The 13,043-nt window shown below is 39.9% G+C and overlaps 1 protein-coding gene across 18 annotated transcripts in view; it reads left to right on the top strand.

The window, feature by feature from the left end:
• RIMS2 (regulating synaptic membrane exocytosis 2) overlaps nt 1-13,043 on the top strand; it is a 349,650-nt gene that overhangs the window by 46,353 nt on the left and 290,254 nt on the right. For 10 of the 18 annotated variants that reach the window (XM_081918599.1, XM_081918609.1, XM_081918618.1 and 7 more), the window contains 2 exons: nt 7,982-8,192; nt 12,065-12,076. In XM_081918599.1, coding sequence (XP_081774725.1) covers nt 7,982-8,192; nt 12,065-12,076 — 223 coding nt within the window. The remainder of the gene's footprint in view (nt 1-7,981; nt 8,193-12,064; nt 12,077-13,043) is intronic. The other 8 variants (XM_081918610.1, XM_081918617.1, XM_081918611.1 and 5 more) reach the window with 1 other exon arrangement.

The raw sequence follows: 13,043 nt of genomic DNA, 5'->3' as shown, positions 1-13,043 counted from the left end.
GTAATTCCACGACTGATTTTCTCATCAGAGTTTTTGTTAATGCAAAGTAGCTGCAGGTGACTTGAAGTGGGGATTTTGAGTGGTGAACCATTTCAATATGCCGCTTTAGCTACTTTTTGTCCTGAATGGGAAAAGATATGGAGATCCCATATTTTTCCCCCATGGGTGGGGGTGGGGGGGGAGCTTTTTTTCTTCAAAGAAAGGATCTGGGAAAGAAAGTAGAGTAGAAAACTTTATAAATTTTTAATTTCACGTTGTGTGTTTAAGTGTGAACTTAAAAAGTGCAAAGTAGCCCCATATATGTGCATAAAAATATTATGATATTAGACTTATGCAGACCAGACTCCCAAAGCTATAGTGAAAGCAGAGAGTTGGAGCCATATGTCTGTGGGTCAGTAACCAAATAGCATTGTTGTGTTCTGATTAGTCGAGACAATTCTATTCAGTGCAATATAATGAGATTCCTCCTGGCTTTCTTTTCTTGGCTCACAATAGTGCCTATCACTTTGCCAAAAAATGTGTAGGTTTTCTATTCTGGCTCCTAGGCCTAACCTATACATTTAGAGTCTCAGCCCTGAGACATCATTGCTGACGGTACTTCTATGGGATTGTCAGTATTAGCTGTGGAAATACATCTGTTGCTAACAGTGAAAGGAAGATACTATATGTGTTTAATTATATCTTTCAGCTATGCCAGTAGCTTACCCATATTATCTTGGCCCATGTTCCTTGACCATGCCTAATATGTGTTGATATTATGACATAATATGCCCTCCCACAGTTCATTTATGAAAACAAAAACACTCTTGTGTACTTATTTTCACAACCAGGCTGTTAGTGTGACCTACCTGCATTACACATTACTGTAAGCTCTTCTCTACCTGCTGCACACTGTATTCATTTTCGAGATTTATTCTGCTTCAGTTTAGTAATTTTTGGGTGGCAATCCCATACACACTTACTTCGGGGTAAACTCCCCATTGAACTTTGCAGGACTCACTTTTGAGTAAATCTGCACAGGGTTGGGCTTCTGAGTCTTGTAATTTAATATTAGCTTTATTATTTTGGTTAGATATCTTATCAAACGTTCTAACTGAACTTCACAAGCTGTAGTGTATTATATGTAGTACCTGGATCATATGGACTTTCTCTGGTTTGTAAAGAGGAGAGGGGCTAGCCTGTATTCAGTCACTTGAACACTCTTACCAGCTTAGAAAATATCAGAACCATGTATGTCTGCGTGTTTCTGGATCATCAGTTTATTGAAATTTGTGCTGCTTTGTTTGCGGGGAGATTAAGAGCAGAATGGCTATTTAATGAGCATTCATTCTTATTTGGTTGCAGTTAGGTTAGATGACATTGTGTCAAAGCAATGTTATCCTACACATTACAGTGCATTTCCCCATCACTTTTTGTATCTCAAAGTCTTTCCCTGCCACAGAAAATGGTACTGTACTGAGTTTATCACCCTTAACTTCCATGCTAATAAATGAGTTTACAGAGAATGAACTGTATTCTATTATAAACTTACAATTCTGGTTCCAAAAAAAGATGTTGCATGTGGTCAACTGCCTGAAATTTGGGCATATAATTTCATATAACCAGGTGACAAGATTGGCTATGTTTCAATATATGCAACTTACACACATTATGGAACAAATAATAGTTAAATATAGCCCACACTGTCAGAATACTAAAATTGAAAGTATAATGGTACATGCTAACGTAAAGAAAATACCTCTTACCACTTTGGCAGCAGTTGTGGTCTGGCATGGCTGTAGGCAAGCCAGGGTTGGCCTTCCTGTACAGCTGGCTGGTGTCATTATGAGCCTTGGCCAACCATGGGGAGTGTCAGGACTCTCCTTAATTTCAAAGTCAAACTGGCCAATCATAGCCAATTTAGGGGGTGGAACTATTGGTGCAGAGCAGATTTAAGCCTACGGTTGGTAGACTTGAGTCAGATCTTTCTTAAGCACATTTAAACCAGCTGCGCTTGCTTTCAGCATCACAGTTGGCAATGGGTGTTAGGAAGCTTGGATGCTCCTGAAGAGACTTAGCAAGTAGCCAAAGAATTTTGGCCATAAAGTGGCTGAAGATTGTTGGCAGCAGCAGTGGAGCCTGCAGAAGAGGCCAAAGATTGCATGTAAAAGAAAGTGGAAAAGGGATTTGAGAAATTTCTGTTTGACCATAAGACAAACATAGTGGATATGGATTTTTAAAACAATATCAAAAACATTAATAACCACTAATCTAAATGAAAGTTTTTAAAAATCCACCAATCAATGGTATCTTACACCCCCTAAATTAAGATAAACTTATTTTGCTGGAGATGTAGGAGATTAAGGGCTATCTTCATATTTTCTGGAGTTGTGTAAAAAACAACAACAAACCAAATCTGGAATTTGGTTCTCAACACAGTTCAGGAAATTAAAGGATATAATATGTCAAGAAGCTCTAAGAATACTCTTTTGTGTATATTAAAAACAGAAGTGAAAAATACCAACTTAAAATAGGTTGCTAGTTTATTACCAGGACCAAGATTATACATTGGTCAGTTTTGGAAAGGAAAAAAACCCAGCTCCAACATTAAAAGAGTGGTTACAGAATATATGGACATATCTGAGAAGAATTCCAAATAATCAACAATACAAATTCATAGAAAGATGGACATTTTAAATTAAGTATTATAATAAAAAGTCAATCCTTGCAACTCTTTCCCATCCATATGATTTTGTATTCTTTCTTTTAACATATTCACAGTCCCAATCTATTACTCATTACGTATTCAAACAAAGCAAAGAAGGGTGGTGCTGGGAGGCTGTAATGAAACACTTAATGATATCTAAAGCCACTCATGTGGAAAATTAGAAACTATTCTGAAGTTTTGGGTTTTTTTAAGTCCAATCTTTTGGGGAAGCAGGTTTGTGGCACAAGAGTTCCAAATCAGCTTTAATTGAGCAGCCTTAATTTACCAGCATTTGATTGAATCCCTCCTGAAAATAGTGGCTGTCTGGACGTGCCCCATGTGTTGGGTTTCTGTATCTGTGTAAATTCCTTCATTCTGCGGGTACATTTATATGTGTATTCCTGGAGATGTCATGTACCTCATTTTCAATAGCAATACTTTCAACTCATACTAACAAAAGTTTTGAAAAGGCTCCTGCAGAATCTAACCAAAAGGGAAAATAGACCTTCATGACATGGTGGATGGAAGGGTATGTATTGGTCTTTTTGCTTGGTTCACATCTCCTGCCACTGGACAATATTGGACTTCATATAAGCATTATAGTAGACTTCAATAAAGAACTTCTGTGAACTACTCATGGACTGTTAACACTGTGTGGGGTGGGCCATTGGGGGGAATTTCCCCCCTTCCCATTTGTTCTCTTTCTTGTGCGTACCTAAATAAAATCATTAAAAAGGATGGGAATAGAGACAGTGTGTACCAGGGACTGGGACCACAAATCTACTAGGGATGGGAACCACCAAGGATGGAGACTCTGTTAAACAGGCTGTAGGGCAAGAGCACCTTTGTGCTTTAATTTAAGCAAGTTTAAAGTGATACATATTCAGGAATTGTAGTAGCTGGTGCCCATTAGAACTGGTAGGGTAGAAGGCAGAAGGGTTAACAGAATCAATTACTTGCCAACTTAATCTAGTTTTGCTCCAATCTTTCTACAGACTGATATTGAGGAGTTAGCTAACAGGTGGTGCCACCCTCAGAACTGGCTGTAATTAAGAAGTCAGGCAGGAGCATAGGAAGCTACATTAAACTGAGTTAGAGCCACTGGCTCATCTAGCTCAGCATTTATGCTGACGGGCAATGACTTTCCATGGTTGCAGACAGGAAACATCCCCAGCCCTACCTGGAGATGCTGGGGATTGAACCTACAACTTTCTGCCTGCAAAGCAGATGCTATACCACCTGGGTAACAAGTTTGCATTCTTTTAATAAATGAAATTAATGGTTTATCCTCATTTTGGGTATGTTCCCCCAACACCCTTAATAGCAGTGTCTTATAATGTGTTACGCCTGCCAACCTAGCAGTTCGAAAGCACCCCCGGCTGCAAGTACAGCGGTGCCTCGCAAGACGAAATTAATCCGTTCCGCGAGTCTCTTCGTCTTGCGGTTTTTTTGTCTTGCGAAGCATGGCTATTAGCGGCTTAGCGGCTATTAGCGGCTTTGCGGCTATTAACGGCTTAGCGGCTATTAACGGCTTAGGGGTTTAAAGAAAAAGGAAACAAACTTGCAAGAACTCGCAAGACGTTTCGTCTTGCGAAGCAAGCCCATAGGGAAAATCATCTTGCGAAGCGACGCAAAAACCGAAAAACCCTTTCGTCTTGCGCGTTTTTCGTTTTGCGAGGCATTCGTCTTGCGGGGCACCACTGTAGATAAATAGGGACCGCTTACTAGCGGGAAGGTAAACGGTGTTTCCGTGTGCTGTGCTGGCTCGCCAGATGCAGCTTGTCACGCTGGCCATGTGACCCAGAAGTGTCTGCGCACAGCACTGGCCCCCAGCCTCTTAAGCGAGATGGGCGCGCAACCCCAGAGTCGGACACGACTGGCCCGTACGGGCAGGGGTACCTTTACCTTTTTATAATGTGTTACGGGAGCTGGTGGCCCTGTGATCTAAACCACTTGCTTATCAGAAGGTCGGCGGTTCGAGTCTGCACAATGGGGTGAGCTCCCATTGCTCTGTCTCAGCTGCTGCCAACCTAGCAGTTCGAAAGCACAACAGTGCAAATAGATAAACAGGTATTGCTGTGGCAGGAAGGTAAAAGGCGTTTCCATGAGCTCTGGTTTCCGCCATAGTGTTCCGTTGTGCCAGAAGTGGTTTCGTCATGCTGGCCACATGACCTGGAAAGCAGTCCGTGGACAAACGCCGGCTCCCTCAGCCTGAAAGCGAGATGAGCGCCGCAATCCTATAGTCGGTTTTGACTGGACTTAACTGTCCATGGGTCCTTTATCTTTTACCTATAATGTGTGAGGCTTGTGCTTGGTAGCTGCTAGAGTAGGAGTAGGGAACCTGTAGTTTTCAGATGTTGTTTGAATACAACTTCTACCACCCCTGACCATGATTGCTGAAGATCATGTGAACTGTCCATCTGCACAGTTAGGTCTCTGTATAGAGTGTCTGGTTCATACATGGTACTGTCTATGTCGTGGAGGTGACGAGATGCATCTTTCACCACACAATGTAAAGACTTTCAGTGGCTTGGTAAATGCTTGAATTGTACTTGTGGTATAATTCTATCTGTGGTTGGGAGTTGCTGTTTCAATATGTAGCAAGGTCAGACATTTATCCCCGATCTAAGTTTATTTTCCTATCTCGCTCACTATGTGAGAGCTTGGCTTTATCATGTTTTGCCCCCTGTTGTCAAATAATTCTCTCTCTGTATTATTGTTTGCTGCCAGTGCCTCTGCCCTATTTTTTAAATTTTGTTTTAATTATAGAAACAATTTTAATCTGCTGCACTAAAATCATTGCATCACCAACTGTACAAGTGCAGGGCATAATTGGCTAAAGCAACATGTATTACTCCAGGCCTCCCCCTCGCCCCACCCCCCTGGTCACACATACACAGCTCTGAACAGCGTAAGATTAGATGATGGAGTGGTAAACACTCCTGATCCCTGACTATGCTAGCACACCCAGCATTGTCCATGCTTATCTCCTATTCATTAAAAAGGAAAGCCATCAAGTAAGAACAATACTGTTGCAGCAGTAAAAGGATACAAGTTATTTAATAATTGAACATTCTCATGAATGTTGTAAATGATGTGGAATGAACTCATTCTAATCCTGATACTGTAATGTCCAGGGGTGTTATATTTCTGAGTTAAGGTAGACTGATCTATTATTTGGCACTTGTTTATTTTTGTCACGTGAGATGAAGTCTTACAGACAGTTAATTCTGCATTTGCTAGTGTGGGTAATATCTTCTCAGTAGTAACAGATTTTTTGGCTTCAAACAGATGGCTCTTATCTGCTGTACATAATATATTAGCTGAAATGACAGACTTTTCATAAATGCACTAATGCTTAATTTTGTTATTTTTGCACCATCAATTTTTAAATATTGTGACACTTTTACAGTGGGTTAACCACTTTATGAATACACTAAAAGTATAGCTTACTGAAAGCATGTTGGGGGGGGGAGGTACAAAGTTTTGCATATGAAGTAAAATTTCTGCATGCTGAATTTTTTTAAGCCTACTTTCTTAATTGATTTTAAAAGAAATTTCTGATTAATGCTTTTTTGGATTCTATGGACAAGTAAAGTTTCAAGTCAAATATAAGTCAAAATGTGATGAAATTCATTAAGTAAACTGGTTAAGATTTATAGCATGGCTAAGGTCGTAAATATCAATGAGAGATAGATACTAATTATAAAGGTAAACAGCATTAGATATGTAATGCAGGTAAGTATTATCAGCTGGACAAGATAAATTCTGTTTTGAAATAGGTAAAGAATTTTCATGGTGTCTCTAGCTGAAAAAGTAAGCAATGAAACGACTTTAATGAAGAGATCAAAACAGAAGTATGCAAATCATAGTTACACCATAAATATATAAAGAATAATATGTAACTTAGCATTGGTCTCACAATTTTAATTGACCATATGGTTCTCTTCTACACGTTTGCTTTTGAGTCCCACACTAAACATTGTACTTACAAAGCACTTGCTGGATGGCATATTGGCAGGGAGCCAGACTTGCAAGATTAGTAAACAAAGACAAACTTTATTCAGTACTGAACATTGTGGACAAAAAGGGCAAGCAGACAGGTCTGCCAAAACAATTCATTTTCTTCTTCCAGTTCCTCTTTCAGTTATTTGGTCTGATTTCATAATACACAGTTGCCTTCAGAAGGCTGTTATTAGTTTAAAATTTGTTTATAATTTCCACATTAGTAAAATATAATTTTTTGAATGGATTTTATGCCTTTTTTCTTTATGTAAAGGTAAAGGTAAAGGTAAAGGTACCCCTGCCCATACGGGCCAGTCTTGACAGACTCTGGGGTTGTGCGCCCATCTCACTTAAGAGGCCAGGGGCCAGCGCTGTCCGGAGACACTTCCGGGTCACATGGCCAGTGTGACATCGCTGCTCTGGCGAGCCAGAGCCGCACACGGAAACGCCGTTTACCTTCCCGCTGGTAAGCGGTCCCTATTTATCTACTTGCACCCGGAGGTGCTTTCGAACTGCTAGGTTGGCAGGCGCTGGGACCGAGCAGCGGGAGCGCACCCCGCCGCAGGGATTCGAACCGCCGACCTTTCGATCGGCAAGTCCTAGGCACTGAGGCTTTAACCCACAGCGCCACCTGCGTCCCCTTTTTCTTTATGTACATTTACCTAATATAGTTTTAAAAGCTCAAAATACTAAATCCACTATTCCTTGTGCTTCTCTGTTGTGGGTTAGTAGTGAAGCAACAGGCACTGGCACACACTTGCAAACTCCATTCCCTTGCTCTTTTTAATGCTCAGGTTGCCACCTCCCAATTCAGAAATTATTCCTGTTATTTTTAAGGGTTACAGGATGGGCTGAAGTTCAGCAAACTGGAACCAATGCTGTAGCAGTCTGACTGTTCTGTTTTGCCACCCAGAGCAGATGAGAGTGGGACCCTCAACAGTGTACCTACCTATGAGCAAGGGCTGTAGCTCAGTGGTAGTCTATGCTTTGTGCTGTGTCTTGAAAAGGAGTTACCATTAGTCTTCTTCCTAAACTGCATGCTGAATTCTCATATCTAAGTCTCATAGAGTTGCACAGGTATATTTGGCTCAGAATGTTTTATTTAGTTCAATTAGAACTACTATGAGGAAATAACATCCAACTAATCCTGATATGTTGATGCAGTGTGTGCTATAATAATGTGATTAGTTGGTTAATAAAATATTGAAATATTTAAAATGTAATCACTGACAGACCTATTTTCTTATTGCTGTCTTTGTATTATAAATCTTCTACTGTTTGCTTCTGCAGGAAATTGCACCAACAGTTTGAAATGTATAAAGAACAGGTGAAAAAGATGGGTGAAGAATCACAGCAACACCAGGAGCAGAAGGGTGATGCTCCAACCTGTGGTATCTGCCACAAAACGAAATTTGCCGATGGCTGTGGCCATAATTGTTCATATTGCCAAACTAAATTCTGTGCACGTTGTGGAGGAAGAGTGTCGTTACGCTCAAACAAGGTAAGAAAATATATTACAATGAGTATTCCTGATATTTTATTCTGGTATTGTTTATTTCTATTACTTTGAGAATATATGTTGTTCCAGATATGTGAGGTCCACATTAGATTGTTTTGTCTTAAGTTTTTAAGTGATAACGTGGAAGAATTAGTGTCTGTAAAGACCTTTCCACATCATAATTGCAGCCTTTGTTCAGAAACCATGGATTAAGCCGGGAATCTTAATACCAATTTACAAAGGACTAAGTCCATTTGAACTTAACAGGGTTGGCTTCTAGGTAGAAATGCATATCAGATATTTTTAAAATAACATGACAGTTGCAGACCAGCTATTTCACTCATGGCTTTTAAGGGTAGGAGATTAAATTAAAGAACTGTCTTTCCTGGCACATGAGTGGGTAAGTAAACAAATAAGTTTTTGTGAGAGGCCTTTGGCTTTTGTGAACTTATTTGGAAGGTTTGATTAAGTATCTGAAAAGCTAGTGTACTAAGTCCATTTCTTCTCTTGGCCAAAGGTACAAGGTTAGGCATCTGGATCATGGCAATACCTGGCAGGAGGGAGGATTAACCATTTCTCCACCAGCTGTTTTCTTACTGAAAATGATAAATGACCACCCAGCCTCTTCTTAAAAACCTCCAATGAAGGAGAGTCCACCACCTTCCGAGAGAGTCCATTCCACTGTCAAACAACTCTTACCCCCTACAATGCAGTAATCTCAGCTAAAACATCCATGATATCAAATCTCTGCTTAAAAACTTCCAAGGAAGGCGAGTCCACCACCTCGTGGGAGTCTGTTCCACTGTCAAACAGCTCTTACTGTCAGAAAATTCTTCGATATTTAGCTGGAATATCCTTTTTTGTAACTTGAATCCAATGGTTTGGTTCCTACCCTCCAGAGTGGCAGAAAACAAGCTTGCTCCATTTTCCATGTGACAGCCCTTTAGCTATTTGAAGATGGCTATCATATTGGTACCACTCCAGCGGGAAGGTAAATGGCGTTTCCGTGCACTGCTCTGGTTCGCCAGATGCGGCTTAGTCATGCTGGCCACATGACCCGGAAGCTGTACACCGGCTCCCTCAGCCAGTAAAGCGAGATGAGCGCCACAACCCCAGAGTTGTCCACGACTAGACCTAACGGTCAGGGGTCCCTTTACCTTTACCTTATCATATTTGTCTTCTCTTTACCAGGCTAAACATACACAATTCCCTCAACTGTTCCTCATAAGGCTTGGATTCCAGGCTCTATCATCTTGGTCACCCTCCTTCGCCTTGCTCTGCTTCTCCAACCATGAACATTTGTCTTTATTCAGAACCCCTGAACTGCTAAGGCCAATGTTTGGACAGGATAGCCACTCCATTGTCCCTTCTGCCTGGTTTTCTGTTTCACCACAGCAGTCAATCAGCATTTTGGGCCTTCTGCGTATGCTTAGTCCCCATTGTCTTGGTTTTGCTCTCCTTAAGGATTTTTGCTAAATATTTTTGGACTTTTGCAGACCTTGAGATTTTCCTGCTATACATAGATGGTACCATTTTGGCTATACCACAGGAAATTGAGTTAAATCTTAGCATTAGCACTTTTGCAAAGTCAAAAATCTTTAACAATTAGTCAACAGCCATTGATTCTACAAAAAAGGTGAAATGCTACATATATTTATAATATTTATCATTTATAACTCAATAGTTTAACCCAAAGTTAGCAGCCACCTATTACTTGCTACCCTCCCTAATTTTTATTGTTCTGAATCATACTGGCAGTCAACCATATTTGATTCAGCCCGTTCCTTTTTAATAGACAAAGCTGCAACAGGAAAGCTGGCTAGATCAAACATGCATCTGGCTTGCCAGCTGAAAGAGCAGAAAGTCCAATTCTTGAACTTTTTGCAGCTCCCACCCTCCTTTGTAATTTTAAGGTTGGTGGGTGCAAATCAAATTGGCCTGTGGAAAAGGGTGGGTAGGGTGAAGAACTTTGGCACACATTCAAGGAGATGGGTGCGTGTCTGCTTACCATACCATAGCTCTTGAAAAATATCCTGCCATACTTGCAGACTGCTGTGTGAGACTCTTCTCACCAAAGTTCATAAGTCAACAGCACTTTCTATACTGATCATGTGACCACATGATTTGTCTCTGTTTCAATAATGCTGTGTTTCTAAAATTCACAACAAATTTCACACTTCTGACTGATTTTCAGTATATAGGTCATACTCCCAATAGAAATGGCAAAAGGATTTATGAATTTTCAACTGGCGTGTACTGATTGACCTCAGGCTAGTGACATAGTGGCATGTAGGAAGTGGACAGCAAAGTGAAAGCTCACAAGTTTAACATCCCAGTACATTTTCCACATTGTGGATGGTGTAAAATATTTTATCATTTTAGAAAATGTTTCTTTAATGTACTTTTCCCAGGAGGAAATGAAGGCTGAGGCCCATACACATAACTGAGTAAGTATAGAGTTCTAGGAATTAAGGCCCATTTTCCAAAGGCTGGAAGACAAGTGAACCCTATGAGACCTGAATCTTATTGACAAAAAGGTGTAGGGACAAGCATCTGCCCTATAGTAGGAAGCTGCAGCTGCAAACTGGATTTCCCAATCTTAACCTTGTGCTCTTTTAATAGTGAAAAACTCAGGATAGAGAAAAAATTGACCACTCTGCACTCTCCTACACATTAACAGCAAAGAAGCATAGCCATAGGAGTTGTTTAAGGTATTCATAATACAATGTGTTTGAGCAAGGTACTTCTGCCTAGTAGTGAAGGGTTAGCACTTCAAATGGGAGAATTCCACAAAATCAAGACAGGCAGATAGAATCCACAAAACACTTCCAGATATGCCCTAGCTAGGAAAAAGTTGTGACAAACAGCACATCAGGAAAAGGAATGGAATATATGTGCATATACTGGCCTAGAATAGGCTTTACCAGTTCTGGGTTTATTATGAAATGGAAGCTGACCAGACTTTAGCCTTCTTCAGCCATAATGCCATGAATGGAATTTGGGCTTGCATACTTCCCATACTGTATTTTGCAACAGAGGCCAAAATAGGCAAAATATGATGGGTGGAAAGCAAATTTCAAACCATGGTTTTCAGGTATGCTTTTATGGAAAATCATAGTTTGCCTGCATAAACTAAATTTTGCTCAAACTAGCAAAGAAGGGAGAGATGCAGACAGTGGGAGCATAGAATCATAGAATTGTAGAGCTGGAGTCTAGGACTGCAATCTAAAATTGTATTCCGTATTCCTCAATATACCTAAATTCTTCATTCGATATAAATTGTGAGAATCAAGCAATTTTGTATAATTTATAATGCTTGTTTTGTTAGGCTTGTGGATGGGCAAGAAGCCTGTAGGTTACCAAAGACCCTCTCCTAAACCTTGGAAAAACTATTTAGACATGCACCCTCATTTATGAGATTTCAGCAGGTACTGTATTGACTGCAGACTTTCACCGTACCTTCATAGCTGTAATGTCTGGAATCTTTTTAATTTTTGTCTTTTTATATGAAAGGTAACTTTCATAGGAAGTTTGATTCTATGACCAGTACTGCATCCTAGAATTATGCCTAGATAGTTTTGACTCCTTGTAGTCTGCAATTTCTGTGTAGTGTAGAATCTTCAGTGATGCTGATGTTTCTGGAGGACTGAGATATTAGATGTTACTGCTGGGAGCTATTGTACTCATTTCTATTAAGACACACACAGCTCTTGGCCATATATATTTCATATAGCTTTTATAATGATAGTTTCTTTGCAGTCTATATACTAACAGATATTACTGGTGGGGGGAGGTTTCAGAATAGAAGTAACTTTCTTTTTCTCTTTTCTCTTTTCTTGTTCTTTCTTACTTGCTTTCATGGATATGCTCTCCAGGAGGATAAAGTGGTTAGAACCTTTTTTTTGTCTCAGATAATTTATGTTTTGGTATTTTATGTTCAACTGGGTTGCATTGCTGAGGTGCATTATGAGTGCAAGTCAGTTTGGCAGTACTGCTGGAACATGGGCATTTTCCTATTGTTGCTTTTGTAAACTATATAAAGTCTAAAGAGGAGATGCACATGATGAGATACTGGGGACATGCAGAAGATTTTCACCATGGAGCCGCAATTGGCTGCGGTTACATGATGCACATCCACCACATGTTTGAAGATGCAACTTCTCCACTTCATACTTTATATGTTTATAGTGGTGAGGAAGATACACAGATACTATGTAATGTGACCTGGTTTTCACTAAAGTCAGTAGTAGTTGATCCTTTTCAATTAAAGGCAAACAATGGAAATTGAATTTCTAACAAAAATTAATCAAAAAGAAACCAACCTTGTGATATATGAAAATTCTCTCTTAAGCAAAGTATTAACATTAAAGCATATATTTGTTTTGCATTCTGCACATGATGCATGTTGAAAATTAATAATATCTTCCTCACTAATTGCTTTTCTCTTTAATATTGCAATATGGGATCATATTAGGAGGAAGAATCTGTTGTATAATAGCTATATTATTTGTAGCCTCTTTTACCCCATGTTCTAACTGGGCCTCAGCAAGTACATCAGCATATTTATAGCTGTATCCAGAGAGCTCACAGTATAAGCTTAATGGGTAAAAATGCAACCTTAAATTTATTAGTGAGCAAGCCCCATGAACACTAATACATTGGGTTGTATTCAGTGCTGCTGTTCTGCTTATGCAACATGTTCTCACATGCTCACTTGAACTTCCCTGACCTCTCTTCCCATTCTGGGGTAGATTTTTGGGGTGCACAGGGGGAGAAGAGGAGCTCTGCTTCTGGAGTGTGTGATAAAACCCATACTTCCAAGTTAGCATGCAAAAGCTTGCAAGACACATGCCA

The sequence above is a fragment of the Podarcis melisellensis genome, assembly GCF_964234715.1.
Source record: "Podarcis melisellensis genome assembly, chromosome: 7".
Lineage (NCBI taxonomy): Eukaryota > Metazoa > Chordata > Lepidosauria > Squamata > Lacertidae > Podarcis > Podarcis melisellensis.
Note: the sequence above shows the minus strand (reverse complement) of the source record. Positions and strands in the feature narration are given on the sequence as shown.